General features: G+C 37.5%; 1 protein-coding gene across 5 annotated transcripts in view; it reads right to left on the bottom strand.

Annotated features, from left to right (window-relative positions):
* Positions 1–27,022, bottom strand: part of thsd7ba (thrombospondin, type I, domain containing 7Ba) — a 203,031-nt gene that overhangs the window by 35,609 nt on the left and 140,400 nt on the right. For all 5 annotated transcript variants that reach the window (XM_081604542.1, XM_008403136.3, XM_081604543.1 and 2 more), the window contains 2 exons: positions 21,200–21,466; positions 20,765–20,943 (listed from right to left, as the gene is read on the bottom strand). In XM_081604542.1, coding sequence (XP_081460668.1) covers positions 20,765–20,943; positions 21,200–21,466 — 446 coding nt within the window. The remainder of the gene's footprint in view (positions 1–20,764; positions 20,944–21,199; positions 21,467–27,022) is intronic.

The following is a 27,022-nucleotide window of genomic DNA, read 5'->3' as shown; positions in this document are numbered from 1 at the left end:
TAATATTCTGAAGGAGATAAGAAAATGTAAAACGAATACAGAGACAATCGAAGTAGGTTTGGTTCGAACTATTCCTTAAGTTTTTAAGCTTGTAACCAAAGGACCGAGAAGACAGCAGTACGGGTGAATTTGACAGATCCGACATGCATTTTGTCCTCATTAGCTGAAGCAGAGAATATGTACACAATGAATGGCACTGACCTGAGCCTGCGTGGATGTCCATATTAGCAGTGCATGACAAGCCAGAAGTTGAGGAGGGAGAGAAAACAATATGATTATTAGTTTAGATTTAGCCTGCAGTGACATAAATGTATAGCTTTGCCTTAATTGAACTTTAAAAACTACTGCATTCTGCTCAGTGCTTCGTTAATGAGGGCAAAGGATGATTAGGTGCTTCATCAGCTCTTTTGGTCAAAACACAGTGATTCATACTGCTGAGAGATTTCTGAAGTGCCACAGTTAGCTGTAACAGCTGTGCGTTGGCTGTGCCTGCAGTTGAGGGGCAACTCCAAGAAACTAATTTGTCTGGAGATAGTGAGCGTGAATAAACATATGCTCATTTAGGCTGTGTGATCGCTTTAAAAACAAGGTTCCTACAAGTACATTTAAACTGGGGAATCTCTACTAATTAACTTTGCTATTATGTATTGTTTTTAGCGCCGTACAGGAGAATTTATGGTTGTAATTATGTTGTTTTCTATTTTACACTTTATACTAACTCCCTGCATGATACGATTCTGTAGGGAAGTTGACATTAATTGTCAAGGGCACAAACTTTCTTTGCACATTTCTGGACTAATTTGAACTGTTTTGTCGTTGGAAACAGAAGCACATTGAATTTTCAACCATCTGAGCCAAACTTTAAGATGACAGAAAATTTGCCAGGATGTTCAGGGACAACCTACCGACCCAAAGGCTCCACAGTCAGCAATGAGCCTGACCTTGTCATCGCCTTCCTCTGCAAGTTTGCTAGATTCTCATCTCCCTTCAGTGCTCCCTCTGGGATTTCTCCCATTGAACTCAATTTCCATGTTTCAATTTCAACTGGACCAATCAGCAAACAGGAGTAGGACTTATGAACAATGTGATGACAATTTTCTGAGCTGTTTTTTTTAGTCTGCCATGGGCAATGCAAGCAATCATTTCTCAAAGCAGAGGGTCCAGACTGCTTATGTGAAGCAAAGTGTAGAACAAGTGGCTTAAACTGCCATGAATATTAAGTCAGAAGGCCCCAAACAAAAAAGAAGCATTTGCTCCGAAAGAAAAACATTCAAGTATGACTTCAATTTCCAGCTGTACACACTCAGTCTGGAGACGTTTTATGATGTGATGAGACAAAATAAAACCATCTGACAAGATGAAACACTGAAGGAGTCAAACTGAGGCAATAAAAGCTGACCACACTCTAGCAAGTGCCTTTAAAAAGAAGAGAGGAGCGTTTTGTTGGCCTTATTAAAGGCAACAACACATGTGAGGTTTCTCTGCAGAAAACTGACACCTCTGATTTGTGATATTTAACCGAATGTTACGTCTGTCTGTAATTCAGACTGTGTGTTTTAATTGATCCTGTGTGGATCCAAGAAAACCCACAATAAATATACACTTATATACATAGTTCTTGTTTTAAAAGTAACTAAAATTGTTGGCTGATTATTTCATCCCGAAAGAAGAATGGTTTAAAGAAAATTTAACAAAACCAAAATAATATGAAATAAGCGGTACTGTCATCCTAGAAGAGAACAGTGAACAAAGTATCAGCTCAGAACAACATGATCAACAGTGAGACTTCAATGAAAGACCAGCAGCCTAAACCAATCCACAAATCTGCCCCCTGCAGCACATCAGCACTGTGAGATCCCTTTACTGTGCAGATCAAGGATGCCTGTTTGGTTTTCAGCTTGTCACACTGCTTTGCAATCACACTGTGTGTCTGCACAGATACATGGGAAGTTATGAATAGACCCACACAAACAAACCTATACAATACCTACATGAAAAGTGCAAACAGGTTTCACTGCTGGGTTTGTGTTTCAGTGCAAACACAGAAAATGGGACACAGGGATTTGAAGTAGAGAACTCCCCTTCAGATCTCTGTCACTGTGACTTTGTGCTTCTGCTGTAAGCAGGATGATTCAGAGGAGAAAAAAACCCCTGGTGGAATCTATTATCCAGCAATGATGACCTCTCAACATAAACAGCAAGATAAATCATTTAGACAAAGCTTACAGAAAATATATACATTTGAGTTCAGAGCAAAAAAAAACTGTTCCAGTGAAAATAAAACCTTTTTTTTTTTTTGCATTTTTGTTTGAAAGCTTTTCACAAAGTTTGATAATTGTTTTCATTTAAAAAAAAATGTCATAAAGCATCACACATTATTATCTAACTGTGAAGTGGTATAAAAATTATGAATGGAATTTAAAATTGTTTTAACTAAAAACAGTTTTAAAAAGTGCATGTTAATATAACCCCTTTACTCTGAAGTCCTTAAATGAAATCTAATGAGGAACTAAGCAGATAGGTCTTTTTAATAACTAGTCTTATGTGATCAACTATATTTGGTTGTATGAGTGACAATTAGGATTTGAGAAGGCTGTACGTCATTGGATCTAAATCTGATTATTTGGTATCAAAAAGAAAGAAATACGTCAGTCTATACTGAGTTTAGCTTTATTGGATTTGATATATTTGGGTAGAATTTTGAAGTTTAATGTTGTGAAGTTACTTTACAAAACTGAACTCTACTGAAAACTGAATAAAATGAAGACTGAAAGTCATCTCATCTCTAATATTATTTATTTTACAGGCAGTAAGAACCAGCCAGAAAGCACAGCTTTCCAACCCAAATGAATTTATAAATAACTTTCTGTTCTCGCCTTTGGCCATCAATTTGCTTTTCATCCTTGTGTTTTGTATGTGACTGTCTCTGCTTTATTGCCGTCTTCCTGTCAGATTTGTCATCACGCAGGATGTCGAACAAACATGGGCCAAACACTATTTACAGTATGTTTAATATTAACTTAGACCTATAGAGCCGTATCTGCTCTCCAGCGAGGAAACGACATGACTTTCTGTAATTGCAAAAACTGATTGGCTATCAAGCTTGGAAAATAATTCCCCTTTCTCGTTTGCTTTTGAATTTATTATGGCGAGTTAGTTTAACAAGACCAGAATGCATTAGCAAATATAGTTTACAGGCACTTAACCCTGTAGCACAACAACGACTGTGGTCAAACATCTTTAACACATGATGTCAAGTCTCCTCGACTTATTCAATTCAAGTTAATGAAATAAAGATCTATATTTCCAGCATCTCTGGAAACTTAATCAGTTGTCATAGCTATACATTACAAGCAGAATGCATCACTTGATACATCAATTGCAATCCGATGCAATAAAGTAAATATCAGTGATGTAACCTTTAATGTCTTGTAAACAGCCTATTCTTGTGGCAGAAAAAGAATGGCAAAGAAACTAAACAGCACCTTTGAGATTTATTTAGGAGGAATTTGTCTGGTTTTCTACAAGAATTCCACATGAAAAGCCATGTTTGGTGTCTCAGACACATATTCATTGTGTTTCTAAAATTATCTGGAACATGTACAGCTTAATTTCTGAACACTGTCATTGCATTGTTCCACAGCACATGAAATGTTTAAAGCTCTGAAATTGTTACATGTTGGCCTTTAAAAATAATGACTCAGCTAGACTATGTAATCTATGAAAACATCTTGCCTCCTCTCACTTCTCGTAATCTGCAGAAACGTACCATTTCCGGTCAAAAACATTTCCAATCAGGTTACAATATGCTGCATGTAACCTGATGAATGAATCTGATGTAATCATGTTGAACCAAATGCTGTTAGAAATGTTAGTATAAAATGGTAACATAATATTAATAGCAGCCTCAGTTCAGCAGAAACACCCTGACTACAGGTTTTCTTTCCTGGAATCTATCAAAGTGATATGGAAGCGATATGAAAAAAACTGTTGTCCAATGAGACAAAAACTTTGAGTTTTTGTCTCATTTCAGAAACAAGTGAACAGACTGGAACCAGCTCCAGTTCATCTCTGGATCAATAATCAGAGATGGAGCAATAAACTGATCAGACTGATTCATCAGCCAGCAGAGGAATCGATTCAGCGGAACTGCTTCTGGTTCCAATGTCTTCTGATTGGACCTGGACCTGGACCGTCCCTGCTTTGACATTCAGATGGAAACATTTTACTCTCACTGGTATTGCCTCTCTCAGAACTTTACACCTGTACTCTCCACTGTCTCCATCAGTGGGCCGTGTCAGAGTCAGACTAAGGTCTCCAGTCTTCAGGGGGTCTTCATCCATCTTGGTTCTGGTTCTGTAGAGCCGGTTCTGTTCTTCAGGCTGATCAGAACCGTTCTGATACACATGGACCTTTATCACTGGTTCAGGTTTGAGGCGCCACCACTCCACCCTATCTCCTCTTAGCAGGTCAGGTGTTGTTGTGAACGGCAGCAGAACGGACTCCGCACCCTCCTCCACCTCCACCTGTTGATGTCTAAACAAGAGTTTAACTTTCTCCTCCATAAGGATTTCTCCATCTCTGCTGTAGACTCTACAGGTGTAGGTTCCAGCGAGAGTGGGATCTCTCAGAGTCAGACTGAGGTCTCCAGTCTTCAGCAGGTCTTCATCCATCCTGGTTCTGTAGATCTGGTTCTGTTCTCCAGGCTGATCAGAGCCGTTCTCATACACATGGACCACATCATCATATCCATCTCTCCACTCCACGTCTACAGGCAGATGATCTATAGTTCTGCATGGCAGCAGGACAGACTCCGTTCCTGAATTCACCTCCACCTGCTGGGCTTTGACCTTCAGATAGAATGTTTTTGCTCTCAGTAGTTTTCCCTCTCTCAGAATGAAACATCTGTACATTCCACTGTCTCTCTTTGTGGGATGTTTCAGAGTCAGACTGAGGTCTCCTGTCTTCAGGGGGTCTTCATCCATCCTGGTTCTGCTCCTCCATAGCCAGTCCTGTTCTCCTGGCTGATCAGAACCGTTCTGAAATACATGAACCTTTATCACTAGTTCAAGTTTGAGGCACCTCCATTCCACTGCATCTTCTCCCAGTAGATCAGTTGTTAGTCTGAATGGCAGCAGGACAGACTCTGCCCCTTCCTCCACCTCCACCTGTTGGACTTTTACCTCCAGATGAACCTGTTTCGTCCAAAGGATGTTTCTTATCCAGCTGGAGGTGTTTATGTCTCCATCAGTGGGACATGTCAGGGTCAGACTGAGGTCTCCCGTCTTTCGCAGGTCTTCACCTATGTTGGTTCTGGTTCTGTAGCGCTGGTCCTGTTCTTTAGGCTGATCAGAACCATTCTGATACCAAAGGACCATCCTGTTATTGGCGTCCCTCCATTTCACCTTAACGTCTTTAGGGAGGCGGTCCGCTATTTTGCAGGGCAGCAGGACAGATTCCTCCCCTGAAATCACCTCCCCCTTCTCCAGCTCTATCTTTGTTTCCGAGAATAAACGATGCCGGAAATAATAAAAAAGAGCTGAAGCAACATTTAAAACAGTTAGAATTAGAACCGGAAGAACCAGGAGTTCTTTGGCCCAGGATGAAAATCGCTTTTTAACCAGCAGCTCTTCACTTGTAACTCTGTTTTCCTCTGTCACTCCTGACGCTGCAACTGTAGGTTCCAGTGTCAGACGTCTGCAGGTTGGTCAGATTAAGGCTGAGGTCTCCGGTCTCCAGAGCCTCAGCCTTCATGGAGGTTCTGCCTCTGTACAGCTGGTTCTGATCTATCAATTGATCTCCTTCCTGCTGACGCTGATGGACTGTTGACGGACTGAGGACAGAGCGGCTCCACTCCACTGTGGGTCGGACCAATTCATCTGTAGGAAACTCACAGAACAGCAGGATGGATTGTCCTTCAAGCATCTCCACTGCTGAGGCCTGCAGGGACACGTGCAGGATGATCCCAAAAACAATCATTATCTTCATCTTTCTCTCCAAAACAACTGTGTCTTTAATCATCTTCCATCAGCTGATTATCTCCAGTCTTTTCAGGATCCAGCAGCTCTCACCGAGTTACTGACACAGATCAGTTCTGAGGAAAGACGAGGCTGTTCTGTTTCCTCATTGTTTGACACCTGAATGAAGTCAAAGTCCAGCTGAGGCAACTGTTGCTGAGCAGTGATTGGTTGTTTAGCTGATGAGTCACAGCTGATGAAGTCAAACTCCTGACCCTAACCCTATTAGAGGACAGTGAGCAAAGTATTGGCTAAGAACATGAACAACAGTGAGACTTCTATCTAAGAAAACCAGTGGCCTAAACTAATCCAGAAATCTGCTCCCCACCCCCAGCACACCAGCACTGTGAGGTGCCTTTGAGGAGAGCCAAGAGGAGTCCTAGCACTCACAATCATGCCCATGTACATGCTCCTTAATGTGCTAATGGTAGAGAAGCACAGATTACCTGGTTAAACCTGTAATGACAGAATGATCATTTTAACGTATAAAAATAATATCTTAATAAAAGTTACATTCTGCAGCTTTACACAGTGATGTAAATGTATGTTCTCAGCTGCACTCTGAAGAGCTCTTTCTCTCTCCATCTTTCTGCTGGAGAGCATTTTTCCCAGCTCTGTATAAGAGTGCCTGTTTTGTGCTTGGTTACCAGAAATGGATCAAGGATCAGAGATCAGCACCACATGTCAAGCTGCAGGCTGCTTCTCATTTCCAAACCCCCTCCTCCATTTGTACAGGCCTTCATCTCCATCAATGCAAGATTGTGCACTCGGTCGCCAGTTCATTCCATTCCAGCCACTATTTGTTGTTTTGAATCTCCCTGTGCTCTTCCCAACCCCACTCCTCGTTCTGCGACCACTTTCCACCAGCTTGACTCCACTATCCCCCACTCATCCTCTAAAACCATCCCATTCCTCTTGTTGCTCAACTTGATCATGGCTTTCCCCCTGCAATCTGCTCAGCAGTAACATCTCCATTCAGCCGAGCTGTTTTCCTACATCTATTTGTAAAATCAACAAATAAGTGCTTCCCAGTGCCAAAGCATCTCTGAGACTAACTAACCTTAATAAAAAAAAAACTTTTTATATTCACACTAACCTTAATATCATTATCTGAAGTTTTCTGCCTATTTTTCTTTGCATTTGTAAGAGGTGTGTCTCCTATCTCTGGTCATTTTTATTGCCACAGGTGTGAAGTAGCTTAAAGGAGAGGATAAATATGTTTGTCACACCTTCACAACATAAAGGTTTCTAGGATGTGATAGTCCTACTAAGAAAATATGTCTGTTTTCCTATGTATATATTTGTACATATTTTTTATGTATTTATTTTTTGCTTCTTCGCCATCTCAAAGAAGAGAAATAGGTGACCATTTGCATGCTCTCGCACTTTCTGTTGGATTTAAATACAGTCTTTATTTATACTGTACATAAAAATTTATCAACTATGCTTATTCTTTTATACATTTGGGAGCTTGTAATTTATATAGAATTTCTGACAGAACTGCATGCAGAAGGCTCGGATAGGGTTTTTTTCAAAGCCATAAATCGACCTAATTCTCCCGTTTGTATGCATCTAAAGGTCGCACGGTAACTGAAATGCACAGAGAGACAAAGCTATTATGGTAATAAAATACAAACACTGAGTGCAACATGATATTAAAGTCAGTGATGTTACTTTCTTATGTTATTTTAATATTCACTCCTACGTGTAATGAAATGTGTTTTCTTATTAGCACATAATAGAAACAACTGATCTTTAAAGCTGAGACCATGTGTACTTCAAAGCATTAGAGATGCTGTAAAGTGTAAATATTCTGAAGAGCAAATGTCAAAATTATTCCAATTTGCATGTCTTATACCAGTAGAAAAAAATATATATTTTATTAGCTAGCAAACAGAAGGAAAAGGTAACATGCCTTCACTAGTATCTGCCACTACTTAATACCAAAAGTATTTCCAGATTTACGCAATTTATGCTAAATTTTTTTAAACTGATCACGACACAGCTTAAAATGTACAATAATTTTAGACAATTTAGACATTTTACACAAATAATCTGCAACAACCGCATACAATTATGTTTTAAATAACAATAAACATCCAATATTGTTGAGTATAAGCTTATGCAATTTTCCTGTATAACATATTTCAGATGTTTACTACAGTACATTAGCTACATTCTCAGTGTACCTGGTCATGTTGAGCTAACTATAAATTGAATGATGAATAAACCGCCTGAACTTTGGAGCAAATGAAGCTTGAATGAAATCGTAATCCTGGAGCTTTATTTCTATTTCCTTTGTTTTGTTATCATCCCTTTTCATGTCTGCTGTACAAAGGAAGACGCACAAACATCCAAACAGAGAAGGTCAAGAGAAAGTGTTGGACTACTAAATCGTAAAAATAGGAAAAAGAAATGATGACTGTCATATTTCAAAGCAGCAGGAAAGAGCTGCTTCTTCCTCTGTAGGTGGTGAAATGTGGCATAACAGCAGCTGTCAAAAGCACTTCTGCACACAGTAAAAGAAAAGTGGTGCATATGGCTGACATGTTTGTCCTCTCTGTCACTCACTATGTATTTAGGATAAAAAAAAAAAAAAAGCTGATATACTTGAGGTCACATCATTCCAGGACATAAGTTTTAGAACATCATTTTAGTTTTTTCTGCTTTTTACCACAGTCATATGCTTTATGCAAAACAGACATAGCATAATCCACAAAAAAGGGGAAAGAAAGTATCAATGTATTCAAAGTGAAGAAAAAAAATAGCCACATGATTCTGTGTTTTGTATGATGAGTCATATTTGCCTGTTGCCATAGTAACATGATAACAAGACACATTCGATAGCTTAGATATTAAAAAGTCTAAAATTACTGAATTTGATATTAAAACTTAAGAAGTTTTAGAAATAGACATTTTGGCTGCAGAATTAAAACACGTTTATTCTTTAAGAATTTCAAGTTTTAGAATTATATAGAAATATGAGGGACAAAAAGGACAATTCTGCTCTAAAACTGGGCTGTCTTTCTCCACTTATGAAATTTTGCATTATTGAGCTTTTTGTAGCCATTTAAATGCTTGTGGACATTATTTTTTCTTTTCATGTGTTTACATCACACAGCCATGAAAGATTCTATATTTTTATGTTATTTCTAAATCTGTAGAGTTTCCCTTTAATTTGCAATAAAGCTTGCTTAAGTTGGTATTATATTAAAGGTTGAATTTTTCAGAGTATCTTTAACAGATTGTTCTGAAGGAGCTCTAGGATCTGCAAAACTTGTGAGGGCCAATTTGCACTTGAAATTTTCTATATTTCAGATAGTCTATTGAAAGTGACCACTTCATCCACCCTGTCAGAGCAGGAACATTGTTTCGTACAATGCCTTGGCAATCCTACCACTGAACTCAGAAGAGTCTGTCTCTGATTTGAGTCATTTTAAAAGTTCTTGATGTTCTCGACTACTTAGCATCACAACATCAAAGCTCTCCATTTAGAATTTATACAGTTTATTATAAAATAGCTCTGTCAGCAGACAGTCATGACTTCAGGAACATGTTTAAGCCCCCATTACAGTAAAAACAAAAAGAGCCTTCTATCGTCATCCATGCTCCTTTGAGAAAATGTCAAGTGAAGGGATTTTAAAGAATATAATCTTCTTCTAGACTGGATTCCCAACCAGATTGCAGTAAATAAACCCATCAAGTTCAGCAGCTTTGACCAATTTGCACCTCTAATGTAAAACCTCTAATGAGGCTTTACTTGAAACACAAAGAGCAACATCTGTCAAGAGGAATCTTGCCAAAGGACATTTTCATCAATAGGTGATGATGGAGATGTTGAAAGACAGAGAAATGCTACATACCTTCAATAGAACCAGTGAGAAATGAAGTGCATTGACTGTTAAATAGGTATTGAACCAAATGCAGTCTAAACAAATTGCACTCAAAAGGTTTGTCCTGAGTCACAAGTTTGTAAGACAATTATCACTGACACTGACCAAACGTATGTAATCTTCCGAATTCGAAGAAAGTTACAAAAAGATCTTTAAAAGTGATCTCACTAAGTTTTCTGGCATCATTTTGGTGATTCTAACTAACATAAAAGTAGAGAATTATGATCTGATTTAACCTCAAAAAGTGAAGAAAAATGGGTGTGCATCTTTTTATTTGTTGTATGTAAATACCTAGAACATAGTGTGGTAAGAGATGGACTAAATAGAGAGGGAAAATTGAAACAGTTAAAAAATATGCCTTAGAAATATGACAAAAAGAAACCCAAAACAAAGCTGGTAAAATTGCTTAAAGGTATTGATGTAGAAAAAGGTATTGGTGTAGAAAAAGGATTGCTCCTGTTTGTGGCCATATGGGAGAATCATTTCATCTGTGAGCTATGCTGAAAATTATACACTGAGTTTGTCCTTGGCTCAACACAAAATGATCTCAATATTATATCTGCGCCAAGGAAATAACACAAGGACGAATTCAAAGAGTAAATGAATGGAATACAAAACCAGAAATGCCTTAACTGCAACTATCAACATGGGAGCAGTTGTTTTGCTGCAGATCTGATATAATGCTTGAAATGACGTGTACTGGTAAATGTTTAGTGAGTGTGTGTTGCTGTTTTGTTTGTGAACATACCGATGCTTCCAACATTTTTACCCACTGTTGTCCTGCTTTGATAGCCGTTTAGCACAAAAAAACAAAAAAAAAACATTACAAAGGCACGACCATGACATAATCAACTATTACTGCGCTGAAGATGACTTACTAAAACATTTGGAAACAAGAAGAAAATCTTCCAGATTTCGCTGGTTTTAGTGACTATTTTATGTGATTTATCTTTCTGTGTGTGGTTATTTTCTGCATATCCTGGTGGATATGCTATTGCTACCCAAGAGACATGCCAAAGACTTAAACATCAATAAGCTTATCTTTAACAGAGCTTATTACATCAGCCTGCTGCTACACAAGAACTTCCCCAATAGTAACAGAATAAAGCTAGAGATGACAAAGAATCATGTATTTATGTCTCGTATCCAGAAGGACGACACAAAGCAGAATATCATCTCGTCACGATTGAACAGCATCATATGTTCTTCAAAAGAAATGTTGGATTACCAAAACTCTATCTATATGACCAAGTGCATGACTTTTCAGGCATGTTTTCTTGTAATGGAAACTCTGCCAACAACACCAACAGCCTCAATGCTCAATTGCCATGCACACCGACAGCCCAGTGAAGGGAGCCAAGACATCGAATCATGACATGAAAGCACCAAATGCTTAATTTGTTGTTGTAGGGAGATTGACAGAGGACTGTTGACAACAGACATACAAACAAGTAGGGAAAATAATAAACCATTCAGGCACATCAGCAAAAACCCAAAGGTATCAACAGAGAAGTTGTAGTTTGTGAACAACCCTAATATTAGATCTGTCATTGCTTGGAGTCACAGGATATTGTCAACAGCTGTGGAGGAATATGTTGCTCACACATGATTACTGCCTCCATGGATCTGTGCTGAAGTGGCATGACAAGATAGGAAGATCTCAAGCTCAAGTCAATAAAGATTTCTGAAGAGGAAAAAAAAAACAAGCAGAGCAAAACTGCCTTAACACATCAAGAAAAGTTTTTTGCAGCCCAGCATAGAAAGAGACATGCTGGGATTTGTGCTTACAATCTGAGACGTTTAGCAGAGACACTGTGTCAAAAAGCTGAATTTACAGTCATGTGAAAAAGGTGAGGCACCACATGACAGCTTGGGATCTTTTGTTATAGCAGGATTTATGGAAATTTTTATATAATTTTCAACAATATGTAAAATCGTATAAACAAAACTAATCAATAAAAACAGAGCAATATTTCACTATGCATTTTGTGAAATGGAATAAAAATATAAATTTATGAGGAATACATTTGTAAACCTTTTACATTTATTCTAAATTAAAAATGCTAAGATTACACACAGCATGAAAACATCATTATTCATCATTGTTCATCAACATCTATGCACCTTTCAAAATTTTACATTGACTGTATGTTGAAATCTCTGGTATGATCTTTAAAACACACTTTTTTTTTATAAAACGTGTGGCACAGCTGTTATTTAAATCCTAAATGTTAATTGTGGATAAATATGATTGTTCTTCCAAAAGCGAGGCACTGACATTTAGAGCACTGAAGAAAATGCAACAGAAAGGTTTATATGCAGAGTCTGTTAAATAGCTTCTCTCTTGCAACCAACAGATCATTATATAAAAGATAAAACTTCAGACAAATCAGTTTTATAATGCTTTATAGTAGTAAACCATTAAAGATCTTCCCAAAACCTCAAAAGTGCTCCTGATAAATTCGGTTAATGTTGTCTAGTTCACATGTGAGTTTCTGGGTGTTTTGAGTGAGAAATGATCAAATGTATTACAACTACCTCAAACTACACCATGCTTCCATAAAATGGACCAATTTTGAACATTGGCATCAGTTTTATCTCACATTGCTAAAATGTGAGCTAAAACATTTTAGCTCACATTTTAGCAGGTAAATCAACGTCCCTGCTCATGTCAATGGTAAAGTGAGGTAATCCAAACTGATCCAAGGTAGCTAGATAAAGAAATACTTTCCTCTTAGATATTTCATAACTGCATTTCACAAAGAACCTCAGAGTGAATGCTAACCTTTCTAACTTCTGCCTCCAATTACAGTTGCTCCAATAGACATTTGCAAGTACGTACTCTAACCTGCACCACACTGAAGTTGGCACACTGCTGCTAGGTAAAGGCCAATTTAACTTAGTCCACTGCTGAGTTGAAAGCATTGAATCAAACACTAATGTGAATATATTTTTAGGCAGGTTGAAAAGATTTCCAGGTTGGAGGTTGAACAGCATTTTCTCTATCACAAAGGCTCAGGAAGCAACATGCTTATCATAATTTCATGTAAGTACGTTGTTGTGATTTATGTTTCAGCTCGAATTCTGCAGAGGATCTACGCTCAAACGTCTGCAGATTACACAAAGTTTAAACAAACAGGCAACACTTTTTTACAGTAGCACCGCTCTGCTGTACGGTACCACCTTCTTCAATAATATCATCATTCTTCCTTAAATCACTGGGATGTTATGAATTCTACTTCAGCCCCAATTACCCTCCGTAAGACTCTCCCATTCTGGACCTAAATCTAAGCAGTATTCGTGCGGTCATGTTGTTGTGGGATATTCATTTTCACATTTTCACATACAGCTCAGACCACCTGACCTGCTTAAACAGGCAACTTAGTGAGTGATTACAGAGAAAACGCCACACCTTTTTGCAGACAGCCTCCTCTCGAGTTTCCATCCATGAGTTTTTTTTAGGTATTTGCTAATCTTTGAAGGTATTTTGTGAAGAATACTACAAATGTACATAACATCTCATCGTGTCAGACAAACGCTCCTTAAAAGTATTCATGCAGTCTGCATATACAAAAACCGTAAAACAGAAGTGAACTAGATGAAGTGAATTATCATTGCTGTTTATGGGCATAACTGCATTAAAAAACAAGCACACAAACTTCCGACCAATCACACAACACATCACACAGGGCTCTGCACAAAATAGCTCAACCAAACTTGGTGCTGAAAAGGGGAGGCAGATCCCTCCCTGCGAACAAAATAATGCAACTTTTGTCACACAACTAGGTCGACGAGAGTCAATTTCTATAGTTCTGGTGAAGTACAGGAGGGCCTTCAGTTTTAACTATCTCAGTATAACAACTACTTGTGAAGATACAGAGTTTAGCAATCTAGCTGACGGTGTTTTTTTTTTTAATATTTAATAATAACACCAAGACCACAAACAAAAATAAACATGCAAACAAAAAAAGACTCCTTTTTACTAGATTTTTTTATACTGCAGGTATATTAATGCTAATGATACAATTCATGATGTCATAATTGGCTCCTGGAGTTGATGGAGTCAGTGTATGTGTTGTAAAATGGAGGGGGTCTGGGTGATGATACGGGTGGCAGACTTCTGAACGGTTTGAAGTTTATGGAGGCAATTCTGTGGGAGACCGTAGAGAAGAGAATTACAAGACTGGAGGTGACCAGGCTACGAACAAGGACAGAGATGAAGTGAAGGTGGAGGGAGGGGCGGAGGCGATTTATGGAAAATGGAAATAAGCACATGGGACAATATTATTAATGTGGGATTGAAAGAAGACGATACCGCCATGGAAGACACCCTCACCATATACCCGAGGGGGAGATTGAGGACTGTCAATCAGGGAGAAGTTATTGGTTTTAAAGAGGGCGGACTGCTGACAATTAGTAAAATTTCAGTTTTATCTGAGTTTATTCCTACATAGCAAAGTACAGGTGGTAACAATTTCAGCCCATATTGAAATTTTGTTAACACAAATATCTGTGAAATCTTGATGTGAACTGAAATTTTGCACAACACAGCTGTTAAATGTGAAATCATGTGAGAATGGAGGCAACTGGCAAAACTCTGCTTTACATATAAAGCATGATAAAACCATAAAAACAAAAACTGTTTACAGATTTATGTGAATTACGTGAATTAAAAATCCAAAATACACAAAGACAAAAGAAATAATAAAACTCTGGTAACAAACAATGAATGTTGCTCAGTTGGGCTGTTCCAGGTTGGATGGAGTGCAGGTATTAACAGAATTAAAAAATAACTGTGTGACTGGCACAGAGGCTACAAGACAGTGCAGACAGTTCCTTTGTATTATGCGGAATGTGCATCCACCACTGGATAGCTGAGCACTTGACAGGAAACACATGTGGGAGTTATGATGAAATTCAAATGTCTCCTGTAATTATAGTTCCAATTTGTGCGTTTCTCTGGGAGCTCAGCTTTGACATCTGTGTGTCTTCTATTACAATCTCTCAGGGCATCTTGTGTCTCCTGGCTGCCGATGGTGGGATTGTAAAAATAAGCGTGCGTGGCCTAAATTTGTACGCCACATGTTTTGTGGGTTTAAATTGTAAAAACAAACCAACACATTTAAGAAAATCATTATGCTCTGAATAATCTGAATCTGAGTGGTGTTTTTTCTAGGCCGTAAGGTCCTCTTTGTGGATGATCCTCGACACTCAACATGCGCTCACTTCAAATAAATAGGGGCTTTGCAGGATCATGGACCTTGCTCAGAAAGTTGTGCATAGGATTAACGCACAAAGTAATTGATTTTGTAAAAGTGTGCACGTCCACTTGTCCATGCAAACTTTCCTCAATGCATCACAATCAGTTTAGAAACGAGTGCACTTGCTGGCTGTGGAGAGCTTTATAGCCATTTTTATCAAATGATAAAAACCAGCCAGCATGTTATCACCTGGCAAACAGCCTTGTAATCGGTGCATATTTAAATCATCCATGTAATGTTAAAAAAAACATACCAATCATCGTCGTATATAGTGCAGTGGGAGAAGGCTGTTTCAGCTAATATGCACTCATGAGGTCAAGCAGAACAAGATCAACTATTATATGTGACATGTCAGATTTAAGCTATTTTAAAACTAGTCAATAATGGTTTGTTGTATGGGTGCGAAATGCAAACAAGTCAGCGAAGGGGCAAATTGAGAATGATAGAGATGGCATGTTGGGGAGAGCTTTAACAAAGCAACAGAACCTAAAAGAGATTAATTGCAAATTATCTGCCTTACATCTTTAGATGGAATCAATCTGAAAAAATATTGGTATTGGTACCAGATCTAAAAGTCTTAAACAGATGTTGGCTGCAGGCAATGATCTGGATGTCCTGGGTATAGTTAAATGGGTCTTATTAAGGAAGTAAGACCTTAATTCGCAAAAAATGTTGCATAACGTAGTATCGTATTACAGTATGTTTAAAATGATTATAGGCTAGAAGATGTGTTTGCAACAATCTCTAAAGTTTAAAAGTTGGCTAGAAACTTGGTAAGGATCTTCTCAGTGGACATTTGACCTGTTTCAGAATGAGCAGTCAAACATGAAGTTTGTATCTCATGAAGTTGTGGATGAAATCAGGATCCTAGACAGAATGACACTGCACAGAAGGAAAAAAAACGTCCAGTCCACTAGATGCTGCCCCTCTTCGTCATTGACCAGCAGCAGAGCTTTGAAAGGCTTCATGGATATAAGTTTCACTACCTTAAATGTGTTCAACATGGACATGCTCTGACTCAGAGTAAAATAAGACATCAGTTACTTAAATCCTGGACCTAATTTCAGGTGGCATGTAAATTGGGCTTTCCGTGTTCCTAGTCATTCAATTTCTCACGCGCGTCCAAAGTGAACCTGTATGCCGACTTCTTCCTACTGTTGAACGTCGTTGTCAGAGCAGTCTAAACACCACCATCACCCGGGTGAATTTATCACCTTTGTGAAATATATTATCACTTTTCTGCAGTATAATTGTCATGTTATAATGTGATAGTGTTCAAAAACACACTTATTATCTGTGACAGCAACTCAATGAGGTAAATAAGGTTACTTTCACACATGTAAGCACATAATATATACATATTTTTTTTGTTGAGCCAGGATACCCAAATTATTTCTGTTTCCTAAATAGTAGACAGAATAGCTAAATTAAACAGTAGTAAGCAGAATAATGTGCATTCTTTTATCTTTATGTTTAATATTACTTATCTCAAATTTATATGACCAAGATCATTATGCTAACCATTTAAAAAATTCAGAATTTATAATTGCAAGTTGAGACGGCCCAGATGATGACATCATCATAGATCAATTCACAGCGTTTCTGTTATTTAGAGGCAGAAGTGACAACCTATTTTAGGGCAACATGTCAAACACATTTCTTCCTAGTGTGACATCATGAAAAAATAAATAAAACTGACATGAAATTACGAAAAGAAATTTGCAAAAGTGTAGCTCATGACTGGACATGATTTCCAAATGTTGAAAGATGAAACGTTCATCTGCCATCACATCATACAGGAATGAGAGGGAATGAGGGGGAAAGAGAGAGAATGAGAGAGAGTGTGAGGGATTCGGAGGTGTTTTTGTATTAAATGTGCATTCAAGACTACAAGTGAAACATACAGTGAATGTGATGGTTTAAGCTGGTAGGTAAAAAATTTATATCCATGCTAAGCTAAGGCGACTGAAAAAAGAAAAAAAGTCCTAATTTTAAAAGCAACACACAAAAAAATGATAGTTTACTGTTTTTATATGCAGTCTGGGGGAAAAATGTGTTTTTGAAGAAACATCTTGTGGTCTGAAGAAACTGAGATTGAAGTGTTTTAATATGATGACCACCATCACACTGGAGGAAAAAAGGGGAGACACAGAAGCATGACATCCGAATTGTGAAGCAAAAGCATTATGATGTGAGGTTAATTTGTTGCAGGTGGGCTAATGCACTTAAAAAAAATAAGATTCAGCTGAAATCTTGAAGTAGCATCTAAAGAGGTCAGACAGGAAGTTAAAGCGTGGGCACAAATTGATCTTTTGAATAAATAAGTACCCTAAGCGTACAGCGAATTCAGTTACAAAGTGGCTTAAGGAGAACAAGGTCAGGGTTTTAGAGAGGCCATCATAAAACCCTCAGGGCAGAGCTGGAAAGGTGGAACCTGTGAAAGAATATCCAAAATGTTTGACCAAACTCATTCTGTTTGAAAAGGCAGTTTTAGAAAACAGAGTTACATGAAACATTCTGAAATTTAAGAAAGTAAAAAAAAAAATCTCAATATTCTGTCATTTACCAAATAGAAATAGTTTTTATAGTCCTATCTAAACTGAAACTGAGAAAAACATGTATGTGATCGTATTTAAAACAGTTAAAAATCTCTTATGAAACTGTATGTAAATATCTCGTTTACACTGTCAATAAACTTTCTTTTACCAGGAAAATTAACCAGATTATTATTATTATTTTCAACAAAAAACCAAATGTAATGTCTTGCCCTCGGTAGACAGTTTCGCTCTGCCACAGAAAGTTTTCCTGGTTTCTAAGATAACAGCAATGTTGCCAAAGAATTATGTCTGAACATCAGAAAGCAAAAAAAGCTTTAACGGGTGAGTTAGTGAAATGAGGAAAAATGACATTTCGGTAACCTTCACAAATACAACTAACTAATTTATGCAGAATCCAGGGATAAAGGCGGCTTGTGTATTTAGTATTCTCCTACTAAAGTTAGCCCTTCAATTATTTTTCTCTCCATTTGTCAAAGAAAACCTGAGGGGGCGTTTCACATAGATGAATTATTCATGTGGATTAATTGTCTGATTTTTACTCCTGGAAAGAAAAAAAAAAAACAGACTTCATAGAAATCACATTTAAACTCGATGCCTGTCTTTCATACAGCCCTTTTAACACCGTAACCATTTCTGCTTATTATCTCTATGTGGCCCTTCGTCTCTCCGACTCTTATCTTCCTCCTAATCTTTCTTGCTCACTCAACCATTAGACGAGAGGATGACTTGTGGTGCTCTGTAAATTTCAACTCTGTCAAGCCAATCACTTCTGGCTGCGGCTCAAGGGGGAACATCTGCTGGTGGGAGGGAGTCTAGTCTTTGTCCGATGACTGCTTCTCAGTCAGCAAAAGCAGAGCAACTGTGTGTGAAAGACGAAGGCAACCGTTTGTGAGAGCAATATTAACAATCTTGACTGTAGACACTGAATGTAGGCTTGAAGTCTGAGCAAATTCATTGATATTTCAAGCAAGCTGCTTCCTCTTGCACCCTGTTGGGCCCCCTGAGGGAGTTCCTTGCTTAATGTAACAGAATGGACAAATAACCTTACAGATCTATGCTTAGTGCATTAGTGTAAAGGTTGCACTGTCTTTCCACCCACGACTCAGGGAGATGTGCTTAACTCCAAATAGCCAATTTGGTAATGTTAACAACATGCTGCACTCCACCCTCAGGATATCGCTACAAGCTCAAGGGCAGCAAAGAGCTCCTGTTTCAGGAGGAGGGGCTGTTACAGGGCATTAAAACAGGGCCCACACAGACATTGTTAGTGGGCACTTAACCATCTGTACACAACTCTCCACTGGAACGCGTCTGAATATTTTTCACACAGCCACGCCTCATCTCCATATTGACCTCCATGAACGCTGGCGTCCTCTTCCAGGCCATCCAAGCATACAGGCAGTATTCATAAAACCCTTCCTCGCTTTAAACCATGACCCCCATGAGAGAAGTGCTGTTGCGGAGTGTTCTGAAATGCAGAGAAAACCTGACTGTGGAATATCAAAACGTCCCATCTGTCCACTTCTCTCCTCACTCTCTGCGTTTTCCCCGTTCTCATGTCACAGGAAGGGCAAGTCCTGCAAGGCCAATGATTTAGTCTGACTGAAGACTCCGGGAAATGAACAGGTCACCCAGGAGTCCCACTGTCTGACGGGCAATAAAGCTCGTCATTGAAGTGTGAGCAGAATGCAACAAGTTCACTGAGACAGCGTTTGGCTTCCAAACAAAGAGGATGAAGAAATATATTCAAAGAACATACTGCAAATATGTTATGAATTTGGATGGGAACTGATGCATATGCCATATTAATGTACCTGGTAAGATAACGTTATGCATGTCTTTGTAAAATATGGTGTGCGGGCAATTTTAGCATTAAATAGGCTTACTGTCTGTCCTATCTGGAGTCTGTTGTATGGATTTTAAGAGACTATGTTGATAAAGAAGAGAAATTAAAAAACAAAAACTTCCTTTACTATATGTAAGCTAAAATCTTTAGCTTTACTTAGCTTTAAGAAAAAGCTAGAAACGCTTTTGCAAGTGATTTGTAAAAGAACCTTTTCGCATTCAGTCGTATTACATCAAGAAAAAAGTAACAAAATAATGCATAATTACAAAGTGAAATGAAAAGGTTGCGTATAAATAAAAGTCTAAAATGTGCATTTCTGGTACTCTGACATCCTTCAACAAAATCCTGGGAATCCAACTGTTCTGAAAAAGGTCCAAGAGGTTGGTTAGAAGTTATGATATAAAAATTTCACATCTTGAATGCCGAGTAGCGTTCTGATCATAGCTAAAGCAGGGTTTGAAAAGTTAAAACTATTTCCAAAATTATGAAAACCTCACTGAAATGTTCAACCAATCATCTAAAAAGGAGTAAGACCTAACAGGAAAACCTCGTCCTCCACTCAAACTGACAGATAGCTGACAATAAGCTGTGAAGCAGCTTGGCCTTAATGGAAGCATGGAAAAAAAAAAATCATTGTTGAATGAAATCCACAAATAGACCAACTTATTACTTAACAGGAAACATTTTTAAGGAGGTACTCTGAATTGAGCCTTTTGGCCTATTTGTAAAAGGCCAGGTCTGGCCTAAAACCAATACAGCATCCTATGGGATGTTTTTGATCATCATGAATGGTTAATGGGACATGCGGAGCTCATCATAGGCCAATGTAAGAAAAAGATAAAGAGTATAAAAGTCTTGAGAAAGAGGTTTCCTTCCAGCAGCACAATTACTCCATGCACACAACCAGAGCACTGGAACTGGTTTAGTTCCAGTGCTCTTCCAAATGAATGGCACACTTTTTAGATTATCATTTAGAAAAACCTCTTGGATTCCTTTCACAGCAAAATTATGTGGTGCATAGTTTTAGTCTGTCACATTAATAATCTCTGTGGAATACGCAAAGGTTTTCTGAAGTAATGTTTTAAAACAAAGCAGTTCAAGAACAATTGCAATAATGAGTAACTATTGCCTCGACTGTTTTATTTCTGTATAAATGACGTGTTTTATAAAAGCACAAAGCCATCTTTACCTGGTTCTTCAAATCCAGCTTGGGGCAGGGCCGTCCGCCGTTAAAGGCTTTCTCCCTGAGCCACTTGGACCTGATTTTCAGCCCGCTGCCACAGGAGGAACTGCATGCCGACCAAGAAGACCAATCACTGAGCTTACAGTCCAGGGGGCAAGCGATGTGACAAACCTCCACGATGTAGCCTATAATTGAACAAAAAAATTCAGCCTGATTCAGAAAAAGAAGGAGCAATCAAATCCCATATTTTTACAGACTGATGGTAGGAAAGAAAGATCAAATTCCTTCCACAAGTAACAACTTCAGCCTATTGTTTGCCTAAAAGTTGCACTGGTAGAACTAGCAGATCTTGAAACAGTCAGGTTTCATCTGGAAAAGAAGAGAAGTGGGAAACCCTCTATGAAGATCGTATAGTAGATAATCTTTGAAATCCAATTATACCTGAGTCTGTGCAGAGCACGGGGTTAACCAGGTGTCCCCGCTGGTCAACGCAGGCCACGGCTCTGTAGCGGAGACCTTGGCCGCACTCTTTTACCTCTCGGTGCCTCATCCAACCGTGCAGCGACTCAAAAACCGGAGGATTTGGAAGGATGCACGCAGACCAATTCCCAAAAGGCTGAGACAAAAACTCATTACAGGGACAAGTCTGGTTCTCTTCCAGCGGGTACATTTCCGCATTCAGGCAACGCTCCTTCTTTTTGCTGCGGCCTGAGCAGAAAATGGACAAAACAATGAAAAAAGTTTTAATGAAGTTTGAAGAAAACTCTGCCCCTTGTACAAAAACGGTATAAACTACTGAATGCATAAACTGTTTATTTTTCGAGTTAGTATTCACAGGTAGGGAGCTAACAAACACTGATTTTCAATTGGGAAAAACAATTGAGATTAAATATAACGATTTGAACTACACCATCTTGCTGCTAATTTATTCATAGCCATGCATCCTTAATATTACAATGTGGGCAGGTGGAGAGACTAGAATACACATCAGCAACATTTTGAAGGTGAAATGTTTGTTTAAATTAATGCCACTGTGGAAAATATCTCTACAATTATGCAACTTCTACTTATTTAATATGTCCACTGAAGCCACCTGTATTTAATTCTGACTCGGCTAATATAATCACTGTGGTGAGTTCTGCAGCAGACTTTGCAAGAATGTTGAATACTTTGGATATACAGCTACTTCCCATTCTCAAAAATCTAAAACCACATCTGAAACTCGCAAATCCATCAAAAATGTCCCGGGAGCATAAAGTGTGTTTCTTATATTCATGTCGCTTAGAAATTTGCATGATGCATTTCAAGGGAGCAGTGTTGCATTAGCATCTTAAAATAAACATTCATTAAGATTTGTTTGAGTGAGTATGTTTGAGTAGATCTGCATGCCCGCTGTCGAATGACCATCAAGTGATCTGAAAGATTTGAATTTTTCTGTAGCAGATGTTGGAGTGTAAGTGTTGCTAAATGTAATTGAAGTTCTTTCAGTTTCTTGTTTCCCAAAAGCAAATGGTGGCAGGAAAAAATGTTTGTCAGTTTGTTCAACGATCAACTTTACTGCAACTCCTATTGCCTGAAATTAATTTGTTTTCTAGCTGAAGTAGAATAAATTAATTCCAAATCAGTTTAGTGCATCGTAATTAGGTGAAAGAAAGTATACTTCCTTTCTGTTGGATCCCTAAATAACCTGAGGGAACAACTGGTGTTGTTCGAAAGCATATCAAATTTTAATTTTCAATTTATGCTCAAAGCTCCAAAGGCAAGTACATACTTGTTTTCTTTATATCGCTACACCACAGAGAACTGGAGCCACGGGAATCCATTACTTGTCTTGTTGCATTTTGTTTGTAGCTGACAATTTTTATTTCTTAGTCATGTAAATATCCTTTACTTTGTCAAAAATTGATGTAATCAACAACGGAAATATGAACAAATTCCATATTTCACAATGATAAACAATAAGTAGAAGACAAGAAATTGGTTTTTTTCTTCTAATTGCTTTCAGCTTCAATTTCTCTTTGTTGTTCACCTCAAGTTTTAGTTTATCAGTAATGATCAGAGACAGTAAAAAGTTTGACTGCGAAGATTCATAGATTCTTGAAATAGAGTCAGTTGTCAACATTTCTTAAGAATTGGCTCTATGTACATTAACTGAATTGAATTGAATATCTTTGGGAAAGCTTAAATTCAAAGGACAAATTGAACCTTATTAGTATTTTGCAACCTTCAGATTTTTTGAGAAACGTGTTTTCTGTAGATGGAAGTCTTAATTACCAAAATTTATAGAACTGAACACTTAGAATGTATCAGTCTGTGTTATTTATCTGCAAAGCATTTTAATATCAGTATATATATAATAGATTAATTTCAAAAGGAGTTACCAAAAGGCATTTGTGATAAAACAAAAACTAACTGCATAAATGTTTTTTATTCATTTGCATGTCTCAACTATACTTTGTTTAGTTAAAATATAAATAAATTGAAAGAAAAAAAACATTATTCTGAGATTATCATGCGTTAATGTCTGTAAGTGTAATTTGAAAACATATGTCAACATTTTTAATACATCTTGGACAACCAGCAATTTTCTGTAGCCTTTTAATTGACTTAGCCATGAATTTTTAAGGAGATAATTATAGAGCATCCTGAAAATAGTTGTCAGCAATGTCAGGGCAAAGTGTTGTTTGGTTAAAGAATCATCAATAGAGCAATTATCTCAATGCCTGCAGGACGAGGTTCTGACTTTCTTTCTTTCCCTGTCCAGGTCCTTGGGACTCAATACCCTTTATGCCTTTCATGTTTCCCTGCTTCAACACAAACACATTAATTTGATGGCTCATTATCAGAGGTCTGCTGAACTGAATGACCTACTGAGGGGATATTTCAACCATTTAATTCTTTCAAAATAAAAACGTTTCTGTCTCAGGATTTACAACAAACTAACTGCAGGCATTAACAAACTTGCAGTCCTTCTCAGTCACTACTGAAATTGATTGAAAACACTTGAAGTGTATACTAGCTTCAGGAACATAATTTGACTCCACCAGGCTTCCGTTTGAAAGGTTTCTCTTCTCTCATGAAACATACACAGTGAATGTAAAAAGTCAACATGCGTCTTTTATAACGGTCTTTGTGATAAATGACTCCATCCATGTTAAAGTGATCACAGAAACACATAGTCGTCTTGCAATTAGAACGTTGTGGGTTTGATTTCAGCTTTCTCTCCTCTCTTGTTAATGTGTCCCTGGGCAAGGTGCTTAACCTTCAGCTGTCTGAAGTGCATTGAGAGGTCAGAATGACTAGGAAAGTGGTGCATAAATTCAGTCCATTTATCATATTAAAGATGAACAAAGTGATGAAATAACATACTGGGATCTCACTTCTTTATATCCTTTTTACCAGGGTTGATTACACTTTTAATACCCCCTTAAAATGCTCTGGCAAAGAAATAAAGATAGTGACATTGAAATGTTGCATAAGATGTTCTGCTTCATTCCAAATAATTTTTGACACAATTCAATTTTCCTACATGTTCTTCAGCTGCACGCTCTGGCTGGTGTTCTACAGAATAAAATACACATAAATGCACACAAATGACAGACATGCTGGTTTATATTTATGAATATTCTTCATTCAGTGACACACTAAGGCTGTAGGGCAATGTTTAAAAAAAACTCTGCTGTCATCTCCTCTTCATGTCCTTGTCAATATTAACAAATAATTGATTTGATGAAAGGACAACACTCTCGACAGGGTTTCAAGACTCTGCATAGCAACTAACAAAATCCTGCAACTGGCTCAATTTGACATTGAAAAGCAAAATATTTTTGCCATACAGGCATTTATTTATTCAACATACGGTGATGCTACATTGTTAAAACAGATTTCTCAAAATATCCTCCCGAAAAAAAATCCCACATGAGAAAGACATGAATAAAAAGTCATTGAAATTGTCCTTGAGTAAACTAAAAATAAAAAAGTCTATTTTATTTTTATTTTTAAAATAATGACAATAAAAGGCATCACGTAATTTTTGTTTTGTTTTGTTTATTTTCAATAAGAATTGAAAAGAGAAATGATTTTTGCAGTTGCAGCGTCTCTTGTTTGGACCCCATTAAAATTAAAATCTAGAATCAAACTTAAAATTCTCTTAGTCATAAAGCACTCAATAACCAAGTGCATTGTTTTATAAACAAACTGATCCAACAAATTTAATGTTTGCAGATGAGATGAGACAAATCTCATCTGCCTTCAGATTAGATTTGAACCAGTTCTATTTAAATAAACTGAAATGAATTGTTACCGTCTTGGCAGGCAAGACGGTAACAATTCAATATTAACTAACTATAATATTGAATGTGTTTTAAGACAAATGCATAATCATCACCTAAAAACTCAAGAACTCTGTTGTAGGACAATTTCATTTAGGCCAATACCAACCAAAGTGCTGTTTAATAAAGGTACTAAATAGCATTTCTAAGTTACTTTTGGAAATGTCAATATCAATAAATCAATCAAATGTTATTTGTATAGCACATTTCAGCAGCAAAGCATTTCAAAGTGCTTTACATAATTAAAATAAAAACAGCATGTGACAGTGAATAAACAGAAAGACAAAGAGACATTTTTTTTCTTTGTAATATATAATAAAACAACCGCCATTTAGGATCTTTGTGCTCAAAATTCAACCCGTAAACAATAAACACTGAGATAAGCTAATTATAATGCAAAATCATGAATGTCAGGCCGACTGGTAGCTCTAAATTGCACTTATGAGTGAGTGTCTGCTTGGTTGTCTGTCCTGTTTTGTCTTTCGATTGGCTAGCAACTTGTTAAGCGTCTACCAACCCTCTAACCAAATGACTCTTGGATATAAGGACCAATCTCTTTGCTCTTCCTCAGAGATAAGCAGGTATTGACTTTGGAAGGATTATTATGCAAACACAGGACTTCTGAAAATCTGATAATACAAGAGCCAATTCGGATGGGCCTTTAAGAGTTTGGTTACAAAAAATGAAATAGAAAATCTATTCTAATCATCATGATGAATAGCAGATTCTCACAGACTGACGTGTGGAAAATAAACACTTTGATCTTCGTTTTGGCTCTTTAAACATTAATCAAAGTTTTGCCAGTCAATATTATTTTTTTGCTTTCTGGAGTATATGTTGGGGAAATCTCCTCTTCCATTTACAGAAACAAGCTAATAAACGATCTTGTTTTAGCCTGAGGGCTGCACAGTGGCACAGTTCGTAGCACTGTTGCCTTGCAGCAAGGAGGTCGCGTGTTCCCGGCCTGTGGCCTTTCTGAGTGGAGTCTGCATGTCCCTCCATGGGGAATCTCTGCCTGGTCTAGTCTACATCAGTATTGTGATTTATTTACTGTCTAAATCAACTCATCCATCAATAAAATATTCTTATAAATCATCGTTTAGCCATACCAGATGTAGAAGTAGCAGTTTTATTCAGAATGGGTTTTGAAATCCTGTATAAAATAATATACAGGACAAACATTTGAATTAAACTAAAGTTCATATTTGATTTGAACAACTTGTATATTACCTCAGCAAAAAAATTAACTAAATGTCTCTACATTGTTCTCGTTAGAAGAGACTGTCCTAACTGGTGTGTATGCTTTCTTTCACCAATGGGAAGACAATACCAACAAAATAGTGAACCCTGCATTGTTATCGTAAATTCATATTATCAACATAGAAGTTTCTTTGAACATTGTGAAGATCGATGCTGGACATATCTGCTGGGAATATCTGACCGGAGAACAGAGATGGTCACATGACTCGCAGAATAGGAACTGCAGTAGCCTGTAGAGTCTTTCAAAGTTTTAAAAACCCTTAAATACTAAATTTTTAAACTATGCTTATGAACATAGGTCATATAAGGACTCATATTCCTTATCCTCTCATACATCACTTAAAAGTGCTTCTCTTGAGACTCTGAACCAACACCTGGGATTAGATCAGGACACTTTCTACCTGTTCCACACAAACAAATCAAAACACAATAACGCCACTGTAACTTCACAATAAACCAGGCCATAAAAGAAGCTTCTCTTGACCTCTACCTTTGTTTTTACACCCAAACTGTTTTTCTCATGAATGGGAAACAGATGAAACATTAACTGCTTCACAAAGAAACACCAGATGGCATTATATCGTTTGCTTGCTGATACACCGTTGAAATGGAGATTGTTATGGACTGGCTGTGAAGTTAAAAAGAATATCACATACCCATTAAAAACCAAATA

This window comes from Poecilia reticulata, chromosome 2, assembly GCF_904066995.2.
Source record: "Poecilia reticulata chromosome 2, P_reticulata-male-v2, whole genome shotgun sequence".
NCBI lineage: Eukaryota > Metazoa > Chordata > Actinopteri > Cyprinodontiformes > Poeciliidae > Poecilia > Poecilia reticulata.
This window is presented reverse-complemented; position numbering and strand designations above follow the sequence as displayed.